The sequence below is a fragment of the Heteronotia binoei genome, chromosome 6 (assembly GCF_032191835.1).
Source record: "Heteronotia binoei isolate CCM8104 ecotype False Entrance Well chromosome 6, APGP_CSIRO_Hbin_v1, whole genome shotgun sequence".
NCBI classification, from domain to species: Eukaryota; Metazoa; Chordata; class Lepidosauria; order Squamata; family Gekkonidae; genus Heteronotia; species Heteronotia binoei.
Genome location: NC_083228.1, coordinates 139,908,994 through 139,930,466, shown reverse-complemented (window position 1 = coordinate 139,930,466; position 21,473 = coordinate 139,908,994). Strand labels below are relative to the sequence as shown.

At 51.4% G+C, this 21,473-nt stretch overlaps 1 protein-coding gene across 1 annotated transcript in view; it reads left to right on the top strand.

Annotated features, from left to right (window-relative positions):
* The window catches only part of LOC132574377 (alkaline phosphatase-like), a 54,440-nt gene that overhangs the window by 22,038 nt on the left and 10,929 nt on the right, over positions 1-21,473 (top strand). The window contains exons 6-9 of the mRNA XM_060242740.1: positions 1,378-1,503; positions 6,367-6,436; positions 14,455-14,589; positions 16,341-16,532. Coding sequence (XP_060098723.1) covers positions 1,378-1,503; positions 6,367-6,436; positions 14,455-14,589; positions 16,341-16,532 — 523 coding nt within the window. The remainder of the gene's footprint in view (positions 1-1,377; positions 1,504-6,366; positions 6,437-14,454; positions 14,590-16,340; positions 16,533-21,473) is intronic.

The following is a 21,473-nucleotide window of genomic DNA, read 5'->3' as shown; positions in this document are numbered from 1 at the left end:
CAGCAGGGCTCTCCTGATGTTCTTATGAAGGCCTCGGCCTCTCTACCCTGTTGTTGGCCCTCCGGAGGAACTGGTTGGCCACTGTGTGAGACAGGAGGCTGGACCAGATGGATCTTCAATGGTCTGATCCAGCAGGGCTCTCCTGATGTTCTTATGAAGGCCTCGGCCTCTCTACCCTGTTGTTGGCCCTCCGGAGGAACTGGTTGGCCACTGTGTGAGACAGGAGGCTGGACCAGATGGATCTTCACTGGTCTGATCCAGCAGGGCTCTCCTGATGTTCTTATGAAGGCCTCGGCCTCTCTACCCTGTTGTTGGCCCTCCGGAGGAACTGGTTGGCCACTGTGTGAGACAGGAGGCTGGACCAGATGGATCTTCACTGGTCTGATCCAGCAGGGCTCTTCTGATGTTCTTATGAAGGCCTCGGCCTCTCTACCCTGTTGTTGGCCCTCCGGAGGAACTGGTTGGCCACTGTGTGAGACAGGAGGCTGGACCAGATGGATCTTCACTGGTCTGATCCAGCAGGGCTCTTCTGATGTTCTTATGAAGGCCTCGGCCTCTCTACCCTGTTGTTGGCCCTCCAGAGGAACTGGTTGGCCACTGTGTGAGACAGGAGGCTGGACCAGATGGATCTTCACTGGTCTGATCCAGGAGGGCTTCCCTGATGTTCTTAGGAAGGCCTCATTCTCTATGCCCTGTGGTTGGCCCTCCAGAGGAACTGGTTGGCCACTGTGTGAGACAGGATGCTGGATTAGATGGATCACTGGTCTGATCCAGCAGGGCTCTTCTGATGTTCTTATGAAGGCTTCGGCCTCTCTGCCCTTTTGCTGGCCATCCAGAGGAACTGGTTGACCACTGTTTGAGGCAGGATGCTGGACTAGGGGGACACTCACTGGTCTGATCCAGCAGGGCTCTTCTGATGTTCTTATGAAGGCCTCGGCCTCTTTTCCTGTTGTTGGCCGTCCAGAGGAACTGGTTGGCCATTGTGTGAGACAGGAAGCTGGACTAGATGGACCCTCACTGGTCTGATCCAGGAGGGCTTCCCTGATGTTCTTATGAAGGCTTCATCCTCTCTGCCCTGTTGTTGGCCCTTCTGAGGAACTGGTTGGCCATTGTGTGAGACAGGAAGCTGGACTAGATGGACCTTCACTGGTCTGATCCAGCAGGGCTCTTCTGATGTTCTTATGAAGGCTTTCGCCTCTCTTCTCTGTTGATGGCCCTCCAGAGGAACTGGTTGGCCACTGTGTGAGAGAGGATGCTGGACTAGATGGACCACTGGTCTGATTCAGCAGGGCTCTTTTTGTGCTCTTGTGTTGTTTGAACAGCCCATTTTTAAACAACGGTGTCACTAGCTCAACAGCTGCGTGTATCTATTGGCAGGTGATCCTGGGAGGGGGCCGGAAGTATATGACCCCCCAGCAGACCCCGGATCCTGAATATCCAAGGCAGAACGGGACTCGGAACGATGGCCTGAACCTCATTGAAATGTGGCTGAGCAACAAGGAGGTATTTGAAACAGGCCGGCCTGTGGATCGAGTGGAGGGGGTTATGGAGGGTCAGGAGAAAGAACTGCCGTCTGGGTGTAATGAGACTATATGCTCCGGCATCAGTCAGAGAATCTGGACCAAGAGTGGCCAAACTTGGTTAACGTAAGAGCCACATAGAATCAATACCAGATGTTCGAGAGCCGCAAGACACGAACGCCGGATATTTGAGAGCCACAGGAAGGAGGGAAGGCAGGCAGGCCAATAGATGAGGAGAGGTGGAAAGAAAGCAACTTTAAATGCATTCTTCACGCCACTGGCTGGCTTGGCTTGGAGAAGTGCTTTTAAAGATACAAATGCCTTCTCTGACCTGCCCAGTGGGGCGGTGGGGGTTTCGAGAGCCACGGAAGATGTGTGAAAGAGCCACATGTGGCTCCCAAGCCACAGTTTGGCTACCCTGATCTGGACCAATTCCTCCTCTGATAGAACAATCCTGAGTAGAACTACACATTTTGTTCTATAGGGCTTAGTCCCAGGCAAGTACTCCCAGGAATTCAGCTTAAGAATTGTTCTTTAAACTCTTTGGCCTGGATATCTCCTTGGTCTATCAAGTAACGTCCTCTGCAAGCCATAATTGTTGATGATGGAAGTAAATTAGTCGTTAGTTCTGTTCTTTGAGCTATTGCTAGGAAACTAGACTGATCAAAGCCACCAAGTAATACACCGTCTTTCAGTAATACACTGAAAGACGGTGTATTACTTGGTGACTTTGATCAGTCTACTAATTACACCAAGTGCCTTTCAAGCAGCATTACTAGGAAACTAGGCAGAGAGTTGAGTATCTTTTTGGGGTTTTTTTTTTTTTAGGGGAGGGGTTAATTTCAGACAACTCATTTTAGACAAGACATCAGAAAACACCAACGTGTCAAAAGTAACCTTGATGGGAAAGCGAGCTCCAATGAAATCGAATCTCCCAGCATTTCTCAACTGGACTTGAGTAACCAGCTTTCAGATTATGGTCCTAAACTCCTTTTAGGGAATTGGATATAAACCCAAATCACACATACTAAACCCACATCTTGTGTGATGCCTCTGAAAGTTCTAGCCAGAGAACCGACCGTGGCCAGTGCATGGGAGTAGGCCGTGTAGACACCTGCCTAGGGCGCCACAGGGCCTACAGGGCGCAGCTAGGCGCCCCCTAGAATTGCCAAGTCCAATTCATGAAATATCCGGGGACTTTGGGGGTGGAGCCAGGAGACACTGGGGTGGAGCCAGGAGCAAGGGTGTGACAAGCAGAATTGAACGCCAAAGGGAGTTCCGGCCATCACATTTCAAGGGACGGCACACCTTTGAAATGCCTTCCTTCCATAGGGAATAATAAAGGGTAGGGGCACCTTCTTTGGGGGCTCATAGAATTGGACCCCCTGGTCCAATCTTTTTGAAACTTAGGGAGTATATTGGGGAGAGCCACTGGATGCTATATTGAAAATTTGGTGCCTCTACCTCAAAAAAAAACAGGGCCCCCAGAGCCCCAAATACCCACGGATCAATTCTCCATTATTTTCTATGGGAATAAGCCTCCTTAGGGAATAATGGAGACATTTCCCTCCCCCCCGCTTTCTGATGACACTGAAGTGGGGGGGAGGGCCTCCAAACTGGGGGATCCCCTGCCCCCACCTGGGGATTGGCAACCCTAGCGCCCGCTCCCCACGCACCGGCTGGCCCGTGGCATCTTTCCCCCCCCCCCCCACCCCGAGACTCGGGCGGAGGCAAGAAGTGGCTTGGCCTCGCTCCCAGGCTGCCTTCCCTTGCAGGGCAGGCAGCCTGAGAGCAAGGGCAGAGGCCCACCGCAGCCTCTTTCCCCCCATCTGAGACTTTCTCACGCGGTGGGAAGGTCGAGCAGAGGGGGGCGATTTGCATGGAGCCCGCTGTGCGAACGGGGCCATTTGGCCCCTCTCAGCTTCCGAGCAGGGGTGGTGTTTGCATGGAGGGCTCTCCGAAAGGAGCCTCCGTGCAAATGGGTCCCGATTTGAGCCGGCGCTGGGGGCCCTCCCCCACTGGAGGGTGGGGGGCAGGGCAGGGCCTTGCCTGGGGCGGCAAAAACCCCAGCGCCAGCCCTGCATCGGACACATCAGTGTAGGAGAAATGGCAGTCTAGTCTTATGCTCAGTCTTTCATCATCTGTATACGTGATTGGTTCTTAATCGGGGGTGGCCAAACTGTGGCTCAGGAGCTACGTGCGTCTCTTTCACACATATTGCGTGGCTCCCGGAGGTCAAGGTGGAACCTAATGCAGGCTTACTCTCAAGTAAGCATGCTTAGCATCCGGACCTCAGTCAGCCTCTGAGTGCTGACCCATAGGCAGATGACTATTTCCCCTGTGTGTGAAGTGGGGAAGGAAGGGGAAATAGGCAGGCTTGCAAGCTCTTCCCCTCCACCAAAGAGAGCACCCAGAGACCTAGAGCGGGGGAAGAGCGTGCAGGAGCTGAGGGAGTCACTGGAAGGAGGGATGGAATTCAAGATGTTGGCGCAGAGTTCCCCTTTCAGTTTCATAGCTCTTGTTTGAGCTGTATTTACTAACCTTGGTGTCAAAGCAAAGAGAGATGCAGAATGAGGCAAACGGTGGTCAGTGATTTACTTGGTGCATGTGTGTTTCCTTCTCCCACTGGTGCCAAAAAACAACCCCTTAACCTTTCCCTTTGCTGGTTTTATGGGGACTGTTATTCCCAGCTTATGTTTTTAAAGAAGGCTCCTTCCAGCATGGTCGTGTTGTAAAGCGCATACATCCATATTTTATCTTTTTGGGGGCAAAGAAACTATTAAGAGTTTTAATAAAGACGCGTGTGTGGTATTTGTTCATGTCTTGCGGCTCTCAGACATCTGCCGTTTACTCTGTGTGGCTCTTACATTGAGCAAGTTTGGCCACACCTATAACTAAGCCTGAGATAACCAAACAGGTGCGTCTACAGATATATATCAGCTATTTATTCATTCTGCAAGCCAAAGGCCTGTTCCGTCATGAACATATGAAGCTGCCTTCTACTGAATCAGACCCTGGGTCCATCAAAGTCAGTATTGTCTACTCAGACTGGCAGCGGCTCTCCAGGGTCTCAAGCTGAGGTTTTTCACACCTATTTGCCTGGACCCCTTTTTGGAGATGCCGGGGATTGAACCTGGGACCTTCTGCTTACCAAGCAGATGCTCTGCCACTGAGCCACCGTCCCTCCCCATGGTTTTAAAGGTGCCACCGGACGCAGACTTTGTTCTTACAAACTGTTTGGTAGGGCACACGCTTTCTTGTCACTGTTTTCTCGAGTCACTGCTCACTTCTTGAGAGACAGACAGAAATCAGGAGTGATTCACAAAAGCTCCTCCCCTGCCACAAATTCTGATCGAGAAGAAGAAGATGAAGAAGAAGACTGCAGATTTATACCTCACCCTTCTCTCTGAATCAGAGACTCAGAGTAGCTTACAATCTCCTTTACCTTCCTCCCCCAACAACAGACCCCCTGTGAGGTGGGTGGGGCTGGAGAGGGCTCTCCCAGCAGCTGCCCTTTCAAGGACAACCTCTGCCAGAGCTATGGCTGACCCAAGGCCATTCCAGCAGGTGCAGGTGGAGGAGTGGGGAATCAAACCCGGTTCTCCCAGATAAGAGTCCACACACTTAACCACTACACCAAACTGGATCTCAAGGAAGCTTATAGTCTAAGTAAGAATACAGAGATTCCACCTCTCCCCCCTGCAAACCCCCCCCCCCCATTAAGATGCTCACTGAAGGTCCAAAAATTTCCAAAAGAAGATAGAACTATAATTTGGTACTTGCTTTCAGCTGCTAGGGCACTATATGCGCAGTTATGGAAGCAAGAAAAAAATACTAGAAAAATGGGATTGGATTGTAAAAGTTATGACATGGAGTGAGATGGACAAATTAACAAGAACTTTAAGAGACTATGATTTAGAAGATTTTAAAAGGGAGTGGAAAAAATTTAGAAGTTATGTGGAAGATGAGTGGAAAGTAAAAGGACTTTGGACCATTTTTGACAATGATTAAACTTTAGAAGAATATTAATTTTAGTTCTTAGGAATTAAGGGTACCTTTTAATGTTAGTATTTTGAGTAAATAACACTGGTGGGGGTCAAGTAACGGGGGGAGGGGTGATTAGAAAGAAGCATATGGAATAGATGAAAAGAAGTTATTAATGGAAATTGTTACCATATGTTATAAATAAAATTTTTTAAAAAAAAGATGCTCACTGAACGTCCTAAAAGCCCACTCCTTGTGGACAGAACAGGGCCTTTTCTGCAGTAGCTCCCAAAATTATGCAATATTACTAGAAATTGTTGATGGGATTTATTGGGCCCCTAGGGGTGCAGGATAAGAGTCTGCACACTTAACCACTACACTGAACAGATAGAAGACCATAGATTTATACCCTGCGCTTCTCTCTGAATCAGAGACTCGGAGCGGCTTACAATCTCCTTTATCTCTCCGCACCCTCGCAACAGACACCCTGTGAGGTAGGTGGAGCTGAGAGAGCTCTCGGAGAGACTCGGAGCGGCTTACAATCTCCTTTATCTCTCCGCACCCTCGCAACAGACACCCTGTGAGGTAGGTGGAGCTGAGAGAGCTCTCACAGAAGCTGCCCTTTCAAGGACAACCTCTGCCAGAGCTATGGCTGACCCAAGGCCATTCCAGCAGCTGCAAGTGGAGGAGTGGGGAATCAAACCCGGTTCTCCCAGATAAGAGTCCATGCACTTCACCACTACACCAAACTGGCTCTCTTAAGGTGCTCCTGGGCTCTTTTTTGGCACATCCCCCTCCCCCACTCTCTGGTGTGATGTGTGAGGTGCAGATTGCTCTCATCCTACCCTCTCCTTCTTTGCAGGGGGCCCAGTACGTCTGGAATAAAACCGGCCTTGAAGCTGTGGATGAAAACTCCACCAACTATCTCCTGGGTAAGGGTGTTGACGTGGCATCAGTCTTTTCGCTCTCGTGGGTCTGGGGGAGGAGGGGAGAAGCTGGGGCTCCTTTTTGCACTCTGCTAGGGCTGCCCATCCCCAGGTGGACGACTAAGGGAAAACCGTGTTTAAGGAATTAAAGTTAAACCACTAATTAAAGATCCCCGCGGCACAGAGTGGTAAAGCTGCAGTACTGCAGTCGGAGCCCTCTGCTCATGACTTGCATTCGATCCTGGCGGAAGCTGGGTTCAGGTAGCCGGCTCCGGGTTGACTCAGCCTTCCATCCTTCTGAGGTCAGTCAAAGGAGTCCCCAGCTTGCTGGCGGGAAAGTGTAGATGACTGGGGAAGGCAATGGCAAACCACCCCGTCAAAAGTCTGCTGTGAAAACATTGTGAAAGCAACGTCACCCCAGAGTTGGAAGCGACTGGTGCTTGCACAGGGGACTACCTTTTCCTTTTAAGAGCCCCGTGGCGCAGAGTGGTAAAGCTGCAGTACTGCAGTCGGGAGTCCTCTGCTCACGACCGGAGTTCGATCCCGGCGGAAGCTGGGTTTTGGTAGCCGGCTCCAGGGTCACTCAGCCTTCCATCCTTCCGAGGTCGGTCAAAGGAGTCCCCAGCTTGCTGGAGGGAAAGTGTAGATGGCTGGGGAGGCAATGGCAAACCACCCTGTCAAAAGTCTGCCGTGAAAACATTGTGAAAGCAACGTCATCTCAGAGTCAGAAACGACTGGTGCTTGCACAGGGGACTGCCTTTACCTTTACTGTTACTTAGAAGTATCATCAGACTTTATAGCATAATTATTACTCACAGTCACGAAGTAAGACCGTGTACAATTACTCCTTTGCAAACATACAAAAAATAGCTCTATGAACTATACAAAATTTCATACAGACGTATAAACAATTAATGAATAACAATGAATAAACCACAAGGTCCACTGACACAGGAATGATAATTTGCACACAATTAATTACAAAGGCGCCAGAGTTTCTTATCCAGAAAGTGCAATATGTAACACATTTCCGGTAAAAATACACGTGCTTCGATGGCGATTCTCTTCGTCCGACTGCAGATTTATTCCCCGCCCTTCTCTTCGAATCAGAGCGACTTACACTCTCCTTTATCTTCTCCCCCCACAACAGACACCTTGTGAGGCGGGTGGGGCTGAGTTCTCACAGCAGCTGCCCTTTCAAGGACAACCTTTGCCAGAGCTATGGCTGACCCTTGGCCATTCCAGCAGGTGCAAGTGGAGGAGTGGGGAATCAAACCCGGTTCTCCCAGATAAGAGAGCTCTGGCTGACCCTTGGCCATTCCAGCAGCTGCAAGTGGAGGAGTGGGGAATCAAACCCGGTTCTCCCACATAAGAGAGCTCTGGCTGATCCAAGGCCATTCCAGCAGGTGCAAGTGGAGGAGTGGGGAATCAAACCCGGTTCTCCCAGATAAGAGAGCTCTGGCTGATCCAAGGCCATTCCAGCAGGTGCAAGTGGAGGAGTGGGGAATCAAACCCTGTTCTCCCAGATAAGAGAGCTCTGGCTGATCCAAGGCCATTCCAGCAGGTGCAAGTGGAGGAGTGGGGAATCAAAGCAGGTTCTCCCAGATAAGAGAGCTCTGGCTGACCCTTGGCCATTCCAGCAGGTGCAAGTGGAGGAGTGGGGAATCAAACCCGGTTCTCCCAGATAAGAGAGCTCTGGCTGATCCAAGGCCATTCCAGCAGGTGCAAGTGGAGGAGTGGGGAATCAAACCCTGTTCTCCCGGATAAGAGAGCTCTGGCTGATCCAAGGCCATTCCAGCAGGTGCAAGTGGAGGAGTGGGGAATCAAAGCAGGTTCTCCCAGATAAGAGAGCTCTGGCTGACCCTTGGCCATTCCAGCAGGTGCAAGTGGAGGAGTGGGGAATCAAACCCGGTTCTCCCAGATAAGAGAGCTCTGGCTGACCCTTGGCCATTCCAGCAGGTGCAAGTGGAGGAGTGGGGATTCAAACCCGGTTCTCCCAGATAAGAGTCCACACACTTAACCACTACACCAAACTGACTAAAAAACTGTGAGCTGGCTCACACTAACTCAGCTTAGAGGGAACGCCGGCCACAACGCTAATCCCAAGGTTTCCAAAGTCTGCAGCCTGGTCCGGCGTGATTTCAAATTCTGCAGCTAGGGAGCAGAGCTGGTATGTAATACCTTGAGGATGCAAACAGAGCTCTGAGTGTTCCTGGTTGAGAGCTTGTTTTCCAATCTTTGTTAAGCATGGATGAAGCACCGGCAAAATAAGTCATTGTATACTGGTTCTTGTTGTCCACTCCACACATGCACATTTTCAGGTATTTCCCGAGCAGGAGTTGGGAACCTGAAACCTCCAGTGGCCAATTTGGAGTTTTGTTGGGCAAAACCCCCACCCTCTTTCTAACAACACTTGGTGGATGCCAGGAAAGGCGTTGGCAGGTACATGGCGCCCACGGGCACCCAGTTGGGCTAAATATCAACAGGGGTGGGGGTGGGGACCAAGTGTCAGACGTTGGAACTTCAAACAAGAACGAAACATTTTGTTTCAAAATTAATCCATTTATTTGAGAACGAGCGGTCTGGTATAGAAGCAAATTGAGTTTGATACTCTCCAAGGCTAAACCTTGGGCTTTTGTACATTACAGAGGAACATAACAATAAAACCATTCTCACACTCTTGGAGACAGTTGACGCTTCCCATACTCCCTTATCTCCTTCCCAGGGAAGGAACCCTGCTGGTTACCTTGGGGCAGGCCAGCTTCAAAGGCCCCAGATGTTCTTTGTACCAAGTGAGAAATTCCTCCCCTTGCGGTTAGCAATTGCTTTGGTTTGAAATGCATGTCTCTGTTCCGAGGGTTAGTAGAAGGGCATAGAGTATAACAGTCTACAAAATGGGGTTAGTTATGTCAAGCAAGTACATCTATTTACTATAGAAATAAGGTTGAGTTACAATGTCTGAGATACTGCCCCCCCTAAGCTCTTGCTCGGGGTTTGTCTGGGTGCAGTAGGTAAAACTTTTTCAGTAATTGGGGGGCTCGTAGGTCTGTTGACTTTACCCACTCATCGCCACTATTAGGAAAGTACTTCCAGCGAACCAGATAGTACAAAAACCCCCTTTGGACCCTGGAGTCCAGGATCTCTTGCACCTCATGGTGGCTCTGGCCCTTCACTTGAATAGAAGGTGGCTCTGGAGGGCAGGGGTGCCAAGATGTGGCTCCAGGATCCTTGCGAAGAAGACTGCAATGAAAAACAGGGTGGATCTTACTAAACATTTTTGGTAATTCCAGTTCTACTGTGACCTTGTTAATCACCCTTTTTATTTTGAATGGCCCTAAGAACTTGTATGCCAGTTTTCGGCAGGCCTGTGGCAAAGGAAGGTTCTTAGTTGACAAGAATACACTCTCCCCCTCCTTGAACTCCCACTGCAGAGAGTGTTTCTTGTCAAAATAGTCTTTGTAGGTCTTTTTTGCTGCCTCTAGGTTTTCCTGAATCACTTCCCATCCTTTCCTGACTCCTTCCCACCATTGCTGGCAGGAGCTAGGTGGCGCTGTGTCACTCGCAGTTGGCAGAGAAGGGAAAGGCTTGCCTTCATAACCATTGACTATCTGGAATGGGGATGCTTTGGTGGAACTATGCACGCTATTGTTGTAACCATACTCAGCAAAGGGTAGGCGCTCGACCCAATTCGACTGTTGGTAATTGATGTAGCACCTCAAGTACTGTTCTAGAAGCCCGTTCACCCTCTCTGTCTGTCCGTCAGTCTGCGGGTGATAGGCTGAGCTTAACCCCTGTTCCATCCCTGCCATTTTGCAAAACTCCCGCCAGAAGTTGGCAACGAACTGCGGCCCGCGGTCGCTAATGACCTCCGGGAATGAGTGAAGCCGGACCACGTGATGGAAGAACAAATACGCTAACGTTTTGGCCGTGGGGAGTTGCTTGCACGGAATGAAGTGCGCCTGCTTGGAGAAGGTGTCCACTACTACTAGTATGACCGTTTTCCCCTGCGAGGGGGGAAGTTCTATGATAAAATCCATTGAAACTACTGCCTACAGCCGGGACGCAGTGGGCAGCGGCTGGAGGAGCCCTGGCGGTCCCCCCCCCTTTTCTTGGCCATGATGAACCCACAAATTCTGAGATGTCTTTTTTCATTTGGGGCCACCAGAACTGCCTGTTCACCAAGTGCAGGGTTTTCACATAGCCGAAGTGCCTTGCTAGTTTACTGCAGTGGCAGTGCTGCAAGATTTCTTGCCGAAGGCTTTTGGGGAAATAAAACTTCCCATTGTAATACCAGAAGCCCCCCTCTCCCTTTTCTATGCCTTCCGGCTTCGTCTTTAGTAGGTCGGTTAGTGGTAGCATCACTTGGGTGAACCCTTTTATGAACCCCCTATAGAAATTTGCGAACCCGAGGAAAGATCATAGCTGCCGTCGGGTTCTCGGGGCTTCCCAGTCAAGCACCGCCTAGATTTTGGCTGGGTCCATCGCTAAACCTTCCCCAGAGACCCGGAAACCTATGTAGTCTAGTTCCGTTTGGTGGAACTCGCATTTCGATAGCTTAGCATACAGTTTATGCTGGTACAGTGTGTTCGGGATCTTCCGAACCAAGGGTACATGGGACTCTAGGTCTTTAGAATAAATAATGATGTCATCCAAGTACACCACACCCCCTTGTACAAATATTCCCTCAGCACTTCATTTATAAAGTTCATGAACACCCCCGGCGCCCCTTGTATCAGTCCACTGTAGTCAGTGGACTGATGCACTGTTTTAATGTTTTAATTTTCTAATTATGTATATTCTTATTATATTTAAAATTTGAATTTTATGTCAGAATCTTTGTGTTGTAAGCCGCCCTGAGCCCGCTTCGGTGGGGTAGGGCGGGATATAAATCAAATCAAATAAATAAATAAAATAAAATAAAATAAATATTCAAACTGTCCCATGGGGGTATTGAAGGCAGTCTTCCATTCATCCCCTTCTTTTATTCTGACTCTAAAGTACGCGTCCCGGAGGTCAAGCTTCGTGAATACTTTCCCCTCCGACACCGTGCTCAACAGGTCTTTGATTAGTGGGATGGGGTACCCGTTAGACATGGAAATCCCATTAATCCCACAAAAGTCAGTGCAAAGTCTTAGGCTCCCGTCCTTCTTCCTGAAGAGGACCGGGGCGGCGTGGGGTGCCGTAGCAGGCCTGATGAACCCCCGCTTCAGATTTTTGTCTATGAACTTTCTCAACTCGTCCTTCTCCGCCCACCCCATCGAGTACAGCTTCTCTCGGGGAAGTTCCTGCCCTGGGATCAGTTCAATGGCACAGTCCGTGTCTCTGTGGGGCGGCAGCTCGTTGGCTTCCTCCTCACTGAACACCCGTCTCAAGTCCCGGTACTCTTTGGGGATTGATTTGATTTCTTCCACAGTCATGCAGATCTTTTCGTTCTGCAGTGGCGGGCTGGGGCCCCATTCCTCCCTCCAGTGGTGGTGGGTGCACCGCCAGTCGGTGAAGTCTATGGTCTGGGCCTCCCACTGGATGTCTGGCTGGTGTTGGGCCAGCCAACCTACCCCAACCACCATGTCGAAAGATGAGGAGGGGGCCACCACGAAAATTTCCACCCCCCCAGTGGCCTAGGGCCCTGACCGGCACCGCTTGGGTTTCCTCGGTGCACGGTTTTCCCCGCATGGCTGTTCCATCAATTTGTGAGCATTGGATGGGGTGCGGAAGGGGGACCTTCGCTAGTCCTAGGGCCTCGACTAGGTGGGGGGGGTGATAATTTCTCGGGTGCAGCCCAAGTCGACTAGGGCTCGGGTGTGCATGAATCTCTTTAGTTTGGGGTTCAGCAGAGTCACGGGCATAAAAAGTAATTCCCCCGTTATCCTCACCCTCAATGGTGCCGTCAGCTCCACGACCTGCCGCTTGGCACCCTTCAGTGCAGGTCGCTGTCGTTTCCCATCGAGTCGGGGTCCCAGGATTCTTCGCCCGAGTCCTTGACTGTTATAATATGCTCGTCAATCGCCACCGACGTGGCGGCATTGCCCCGACCGGGCTCTTTCGGCTTGCCCCCCGTTTTCTTCGGGGCTCCGGTTGGTGGTTTCGGCACTTGTTGGGGGGTGCGCGTTTTCTCTGGGCAGTTGGCCTCTAGGTGCCCCGGGTCTCCACACCGAAAGCACCTCCACCCCGTGGTGGGAGTGGAGCTGGCCACCGGGGTGGGCGCCTTCTTCGCCTCAGGTTTCGTGGGGGTCTTCGCTGTTTGGCCTCCCTTTCCTGCCAGCTGTTGTTGGCGCCGAAGCACGATGTGCTGGAGGTTGGTTTCTACCTCCCCTGCTAACTGGATCCATCCCACCAGCATGTCCGGCCACCTCTGGGAGTAGCAGCGGTCGAGGATGTTGGCGTTGAGGCCGTTCTGGAAGGCCTCATACTTCATGCGCTCGCTCCAACCCCTTACTTTGGCGCAGTGTGCCTGAAAGTCGGCGGCGTACTCCCGGATCGTTCTTGATCCTTGTTCGATCCCCCTCAGCGCGGCTAGGGCCTTCACCTCTTGGAGCGGGTCCCCGTACTGTCGCAGCATCGCTTGTAGGAAATCCGCCACCGTAGCCAGCGCAGGCCCCCAGGTCACATATATGCTCACGAACCACTTTCTCGCGGCCCCCTTTAGCTTGGAGGCTAGGTAGTCAACCCGGCTGGCTTCTGTGGGGAATGTCACTCCCCAGTGGGTCATGAAGCTGTTGCACAGGATCGTGAAGTACTCCACCTCCTCCAGGTCCCCGTCGAAGGTGATTTGTAGCTCCTGGCCCCTCGCCCTGTCCCACGGAGCTGGTGCAAGCGGTAGCGCAGGTCCCACTGGCCACCCGGGCGGTAACCCTGGGCCGGGGCTGGTACTGGAGCTCTTAGTTGCACTGGTACGTCGCACAGTGGCTCCGCCGGTGGCCCCTCTGGTTCCTCTCCCCCCGGTGGCCCTGCTGGCTGCACTGGTTCGCCTCCTGGCGGGCCGGCGGGTGGTTCCTCGTCTGGCGGGCCCCGGAGCGCGTCAGCCGGTGCCGCCCAGATCTGCTCCCGGATTGCGTCCAGCTGCCTCTGTAGTTCTCTGGTAGTATGTGGCTCGCCTGGACCTCGTTGTGGATTTCCCTCGCCCAGAGGAACATCTCGTTCCGCAGGAGATTTGTCTCCTCGCCCCCTCGGGGAACCTGGCCATTCCCTTCCTCTAGGTTTCTCCCGGACCCGGTTCCCACCGCTGCTTCTTCCCCCTCGGCCCCTGTGCCGGTCAGCAGGGTGGTGTAGTGCCCTGCCGCCTCGTCCATCAGGGCCGTCGAGGTCCGCGGCTTCCCCTGCTTCGGGTTGTAGAGGAGCGTCGAGAAGTGCACCGGGGATTTCGCCCTTCGCCTGGTCACAGTCACTCCTCGCGGAACAGTCGACTCTTCTGTCGGTTCAGTGGGCTCTCCGTTATCTGGTGCCTTGGTGGCCATCCAGCCAAAGTACCCAGTTCAGATAAGCTCCAAATGGATCAAACTCAAAATGTCAGACGTTGGAACTTCAAACAAGAACGAATCATTTTGTTTCAAAATTAATCCATTTATTTGAGAACAAGCGGTCTGGTATAGAAGCAAATTGAGTTTGATACTCTCCAAGGCTAAACCTTGGGCTTTTGTACATTACAGAGGAACATAACAATAAAACCATTCTCACACTCTTGGAGACAGTTGACGCTTCCCATACTCCCTTATCTCCTTCCCAGGGAAGGAACCCTGCTGGTTACCTTGGGGCAGGCCAGCTTCAAAGGCCCCAGATGTTCTTTGTACCAAGTGAGAAATTCCTCCCCTTGCGGTTAGCAATTGCTTTGGTTTGAAATGCATGTCTCTGTTCCCAGGGTTAGTAGAAGGGCATAGAGTATAACAGCCTACAAAATGGGGTTAGTTATGTCAAGCAACTACATCTATTTACTATAGAAATAAGGTTGAGTTACAATGTCTGACACCAAGATGCTTAGCTGCCAAAGTCCCAGCCTTGTGACTCTCTCTTCCTCCAAAACCTCTTAGGCCTCTTTGAGCCCAAGGACTTGATGTACGAGCTGAATCGGGACAACGCCACCGACCCTTCCCTCGTGGAGATGACCGAGGTGGCCCTTCGCATCTTGAGCAAGAACCCCAACGGCTTCTTCCTCTTCGTGGAAGATGAGTATCCCCAGGGTAGAAAAATAGGTGGTGGAGCTCATTAGCATATGCCACGCCCTCCCCAGCCAAAAGCAACCCGATGCAAGAAAGGAGAGCCCCGGGCAAGCGAGGCCTGCTTGGGCTGGCTAGAGATCCAGCTAGCCCAAGCAGGCCTCGCTCACCTGGGGCTTTCCTTGGCCGCCCACCCCCGCCAGTCAAAAGGCCAGCAAGCCACACACTGCCCAAAATCACATCAGAAGTGAAGAAAGGGCAGCCCCCACAGTCACCACTTACCTCTAGATTCCCGCAGGTTTAGAAACCTGCAAACAGGTCCCCTTTCAAAATGCCTGTGTGCATGTGTGTGTGTCTTTAAAGTTGAGTAGGAAGGAGGAAGCAGGAAGTACTTCATGGGGAAGGGTCAGTAGTAGAAGCTCTTCAAAGCACAGCCCCTCCGTTTGTTTTGCTTTCATTTTAGAGCAAGTAAATGGTGGGTATGAGTTTGTGTGTGTGAGAGAGAGAGCAGCGTACCTAGAGCTGCCAATCCCCAGGAGGGGCAGGGGATCCCCTGGTTTGGAGGCCCTCCCTCCCCCTTCAGGGTCCTCAGAAAGTGGGGGGAGGGGAGGGAAATGTCTGCTGGGAACTCTGTTATTCCGTATAGAGTATTATTCCCATAGGAAATAATGCAGAATTGATCCACGGGTATCTGGGGCTATTGGGGGGGGGGCTGTTTTTTGAGGTAGAGGCACCAAATTTGCAGCATAGCATCTGATGCCGCTCCTCAAAAGTCCCTCCAAGTTTCAAAAAGCCACAGTGTACTGTTGGGTCTCTCCTTCTGGGGCAAGTGATATATATATAATTTTTTTGGCCATTGTGTGACACAGAGTGTTGGACTGGAGGGGCCATTGGCCTGAGCCAACATGGCTTCTCTCCTGTTCTTATGTGACACAGAGTGTTGGACTGGAGGGGCCATTGGCCTGATCCATCATGGCTTCTCTTATGTTCTTATGTGACACAGAGTGTTGGACTGGATGGGCCATTGGCCTGATCCAACAGGGCTTCTCTTCTGTTTCAAAAATAGCCACTGATGGACTTCTGCTCCATATTTTTATCTAACCCCCTCTTGAAGCTGGCTATGCTTGTAGCCGCTGCCACCTCCTGTGGCAGTGAATTCCACATGTTAATCACCCTTTGGGTGAAGGACTTCCTTTTATCCGTTCCAACCCAACTGCTCAGCAATTTCATTGAATGCCCACGAGTTCTCGTATTGTGAGAAAGGGAGAAAAGGACTTTTTTCTCTACTTTCTCCATCCCAGGCATCTTTGGTATGCTTCAGTTGCCCTAATCCCTAATCGCAGACACAGTATCTCTTGTAGGTATTTCAATTATGGGTATTCATAACGCAGCCCCACGCATTGTTCTTAGAGATTGCTTTAGTAGAGGCCCCGTTCTTGCATGTCGTTGTCAGCCGCGCCGGCCTTGCTGCTGGCTCCACCCCCAAGGCCCCCAGATATTTCTTGAATTGGACTTGGCAACCCTACGTGAAGCCCTCTTTAAGGCCAGGGACCAAGAGCCGGTTTTGTGACCCTGGCCGAGGTGGTCTCCGGGGAACATGTGGGGAAAGGCGGTCCCTGAGGTATGCAGTTCCCTGGCCATTTAGGGCTTTAAACCAGCATCTTGAAATGAAGCCAGTATGCGATGAGCCTACCGTGAGATTGGAGCCGGAGGCATCGTGAGAAGGAAGAAGGGCTGGATTTTGTCTCTCTCTCCCTTACGAGGCAGAATCGACCACGGACACCATCAAGGCAAAGCCAAGCAAGCGCTGATGGAGGCCGTGATGCTGGACCGGGCAGTGGAGCGGGCCGGAGAGCTGACCAACGCCTCAGAGACCCTCATGGTGGTGACGGCTGACCATTCTCACGTCTTCACCTTTGGGGGGAGCACACCGCGTGGCAACAACATCTTTGGTGAGTGGGGGGGGGGGGAGAGGGAAGGACCGGATGAAAAAGGTGGCCTTTCCCACAGATCTGTGGGGCGGGGAGTGGTGGGGTGGAGAAGCTTTTCTGTGTCTTCTCAAGGACATCTCCGACACGCCCCAGGCCTGCAATTCTTTCCTGACAGTTTCTCCACAATTCACCTTTACGTTAGTCCGTTTCAGTTCCTCTGGAAGAGTCTCCTCCTTTGAAGCTGGGACACATATCCTCTTATAACACCACAACGAAAAGGGCTAGCAATGTACTTTTTAAAAAACATTGAAGCTACCAGGCCTCAGATTCAGCAGGAGCTCATGGGAACGCAGCTGCTGGACCTTTCTGAGGGTTACCTCTTCTGCCCCACCTACCTTGTCCTTTGAATAGTAGGGGCAACTGCATAACAATCCCCGGATGGTATCGCTTTACTCTGCTCAGGTAAGACCTCACCTGGAGCGTTGTGTTCAGTTTTGGGCAGCCCATTTTAAGAAGGATATAGACAAGCTGGAATGGGTCCAGAGGAGGGCAACGAAGATGATGAGGGGTCTGGAGACCAAGTCCTGTGAAGAAAGGTTGAAGGAACTGGGGATGTTTAGCCTGGAGAGGAGGCGGCTGAGAGGTGATAGGATCACCATCTTCAAGTCCTTGAAGGACTGTCATACAGAGGGGTCTGGAGACCAAGTCCTATGAGGAAAGGTTGAAGGAGCTGGGGATGTTTAGCCTGGAGAGGAGGCGGCTGAGAGGTGATAGGATCACCATCTTCAAGTCCTTGAAGGGCTGTCATATAGAGGGGTCTGGAGACCAAGTCCTGTGAGGAAAGGTTGAAGGAGCTGGGGATGTTTAGCCTGGAGAGGAGGCGGCTGAGAGGTGATAGGATCACCATCTTCAAGTCCTTGAAGGACTGTCATACAGAGGGGTCTGGAGACCAAGTCCTATGAGGAAAGGTTGAAGGAGCTGGGGATGTTTAGCCTGGAGAGGAGGCGGCTGAGAGGTGATAGGATCACCATCTTCAAGGACTTGAAGGGCTGTCATATAGAGGAGGGTGCAGAATTGTATTCTGTGGCCCCAGAAGGTAGGACCAGAACCAGTGGGTTGAAATTAAATCAAGAGTTTCCGGCTCAACATTAAGAAGAACTTTCCTGACTGTTAGAGCGGTTCCTCAGTGGAACAGGCTTCCTCGGGAGGTGGTGGGCTCTCCTTTCTTGGCAAACAGAGGCTAGATGGGTAACTGACAGCAATGAAGATCCTGTGAATTTAAAGGGGGGGTATTTCTGAGTTTGCTGCCTTGTGCAGGGGGTTGGACTAGATGACCCTGGAGGTCCCTTCCAACTCCATGATTCTTCAGGAGGTGGTGGGCTCTCCTTCCTTGGAGGTTTTTCAACAGAGGCTAGATGGCCATCTGACAGCAATGCAGATCCTGTGAATTTGGGGGGAGGTGTTTGTGAGTTTCCTGCATTGTGCAGGGGGTTGGACTAGATGACCCTGGAGGTCCCTTCCAACTCTATGATTCTTCGGGAGGTGGTGGGCTTCCTTCCTTGGAGGTTTTCAAACAGAGGCTAGATGGCCATCTGACAGCAATGCAGATCCTGTGAATTTGGGGGGAGGTGTTTGTGAGTTTCCTGCATTGTGCAGGGGGTTGGACTAGATGACCCTGGAGGTCCCTTCCAACTCTATGATTCTAGGAATCAAACCCAGTTCCCCAGATTAGAATCTGCTGCTCCTAACCACTACTCTAAACTGGGTCTCCAAGCCGACTTGGACTTGAGGCTATCTGAGTTCGATTCCTCGTTTCTACCACGGAAGCTCACTGGGCGACCTTGGACCTGTCACATGCTCTCCGTCTGGCCTACCTCACCGTATTGTCGCAAAGAGAACAGAGGACGGGAGAACAATCTTCTAAGCTGCTTTGAAATCCCAACTGGGGAGAAAATTGGGATGTAAATAAGGACTTCTTCCAGGGTTTAGGACATGGTGTTGAACTCGTTTATTATGAGGGCCGGATGATATAATTAGACCTTTTGGGGCCAAGTAGGGTTGCCAAGTCCAATTTAAGAAATATCTGGAGACTTTGGGGGTGGAGCCAGGAGACATTAGGGGCGGAGCCAGGAGACTTTGGGGGTGGATCCAGGAGACATTAGGGGTGGAGCCAAGATCGAGGCTGTGACAAGCATCATTGAACTCCAAAGGGAGTGCTGGCCATCACATTTAAAGGGACGGCACACCTTTTCAATGCCTTCCTTCCATAGGAAATAATGAAGGATAGGGGCACCTTCTTTTGGGGCTCACAGAATTGGACCCCCTGGTCCAATCTTTTTGAAAATTGGAGGTTATTTTGGGGAGAGGTGCTAGATGCTATACTGAAAATTTGGTGCCTCTACCTCAAAAAACACCCCCCCCCCAGAGCCCCAGATACCCGCGGATCAATTCTCCATGATTTTCTATGGGAATAAATCTCCATAGGGAATAATAGAGTTCCCAGCAGACATTTCCCTCCACTCCCCCTGCTTTCTGACGACCTTGAAGTGGGGGGGGGCCCTCCAAACTGGGGGATCCCCTACCGCCACCTGGGGATTGGCAACCCTAGGGCCGAGCCATGTCAGGTTGGGCCAGGCCATGTGTGTACCTATTTAAGATTAGATAGCAGAGACATAAACTTTATAAGGACCCAGAGAAACACAATTAGGTATTTTTAAAAAAACCCTTAAAATTTGCTTAAAACGTTAGCACTTGTTATTAAAAGTCCTTTCTTTGTATCTCACCCATGGGATCCAGAGAACTGGGCAAAGGAAGCTTTGGCTGTTTCCTCCCCCCGCCCCCCACAGGGACTGGGAGTGGAAAGGAAGAAAGGCTTAGCTCAGTAGCTCTGCTGTGCGATCGAGAGAGCCTGGAAGAACAAGCTCTGCCTTCTCCTCTTCCTCCCCAAGGCAGGAGCCTCAGCCAATGGAGAAAACCGAGGCTTTGCTGTGTAGCTCGTGTGCGATCGAGAGAGCCTGGAAGAACAAGCTCTGCCTTCTCCTCTTCCTCCCCAAGGCAGGAGCCTCAGCCAATGGAGAAAACCGAGGCTTTGCTCTGTAGCTCGTGTGCGATCGAGCAAGCCTGGCAAAGCAAGCTGTGATGCAGAAGGAAGCAAGAGAGAGGGAGAAGAAAGGAGATAACAGCCAGTTTCTTAGGGGCCTGATAGAAGCCCTCCGAAGGCCTGATTCGGCTCCCTGGCCACATGTTTGACACCCCTGGTTTAGGGCCATGGGGAGGTTTGGGGCTCAGAACGGGGGCCACATCTTACTTCCACGATGCCTCCCAGAATAACTGGAAAGGATGTTGCGGGAATGCCGGTTTGCGCTGCATCCCCAGAAGGCGTCTGTTGGTTGTGCTGTGGCTACACTCCTGAGTCGCTCTCGGACTACAAGCGCAGGAAACCGTTCTTACAGGAATCTTCCTTGGTTCCTGGCCAAGAAAAGATTACAACTGAAATTGGGTACGTAACGATCTAATCAGCAGTTTGCTTTTCCCGGTCCCAGTGTTTACGAGCACAGAACAGGGAGTGCACGGAGAGATAGGCTAACGTGAATAGCCGCCATAAAAAACGTCGGGAGACCAGAGGGAGTTATTCTGGTGCACAGGGGGGAAAAAATTCCCAAAGCAAAAGGCTGCGTCACGCCTTTTCTGAGGACCGTCTGCAATACTGCACAGTCAGTGTGCAAGCTTTCAGATTCTCCAGGACTCTTCATCAGGCTGGATGTTAAAAAGAAGCAGGAGAAAATGTTTTAAGCCCTGATGGGGGTGTTTTTGTTCTGCACCACATTGCAGGGTTGGAGAACATAAGAGGGGCCATGTTGGATCTGGCCAATGGCCCATCCAGTCCAACACTCTGTGTCACAGAAGAACATAAGAGAAGCCATGTTGGATCAGCCCAATGGCCCCTCCAGTACAACACTCTGTGTCACATAAGAACATAAGAGAAGCCATCTTGGATCAGGCCAATGGCCCCTCCAGTCCAACACTCTGTGTCACAGAAGAACATAAGAGAAGCCATGTTGGATCAGGCCAATGGCCCCTCCAGTACAACACTCTGTGTCACATAAGAACATAAGAGAAGCCATCTTGGATCAGGCCAATGGCCCATCCAGTCCAACACTCTGTGTCACATAAGAACATAAGAGAAGCCATCTTGGATCAGCCCAATGGCCCCTCCAGTCCAACACTCTGTGTCACATAAGAACATAAGAGAAGCCATCTTGGATCAGGCCAATGGCCCATCCAGTCCAACACTCTGTGTCACATAAGAACATAAGAGAAGCCATCTTGGATCAGCCCAATGGCCCATCCAGTCCAACACTCTGTGTCACATAAGAACATAAGAGAAGCCATCTTGGATCAGCCCAATGGCCCATCCAGTCCAACACTCTGTGTCACATAAAGACATAAGAGAAGCCATCTTGGATCAGGCCAATGGCCCCTCCAGTCCAACACTCTGTGTCACATAAGAACATAAGAGAAGCCATCTTGGATCAGCCCAATGGCCCCTCCAGTCCAATACTCTGTGTCACATAAGAACATAAGAGAAGCCATCTTGGATCAGGCCAATGGCCCATCCAGTCCAACACTCTGTGTCACATAAGAGAAGCCATGTTGGATCAGCCCAATGGCCCCTCCAGTCCAACGCTCTGTGTCACGCAGTGGCCAAAACCCAGGTGCCATCAGGAGGTCCACCAGTGGGGCCAGAACTCCAGAAGCCCTCCCACTGTTGCCCCTCCCCCAACCACCAAGAAGACAGAACATCACTTGCCCCAGACAAAAAGTTCCATCTATACCTTTTGAAGAAGATGATATTGGATTTATATCCCGCCCTCCACTCCGAAGAGTCTCAGAGCGGTTCACAATCTCCTTTACCTTCCTCCCCCACAACAGACACCCTGTGAAGTGGGTGGGGCTGGAGAG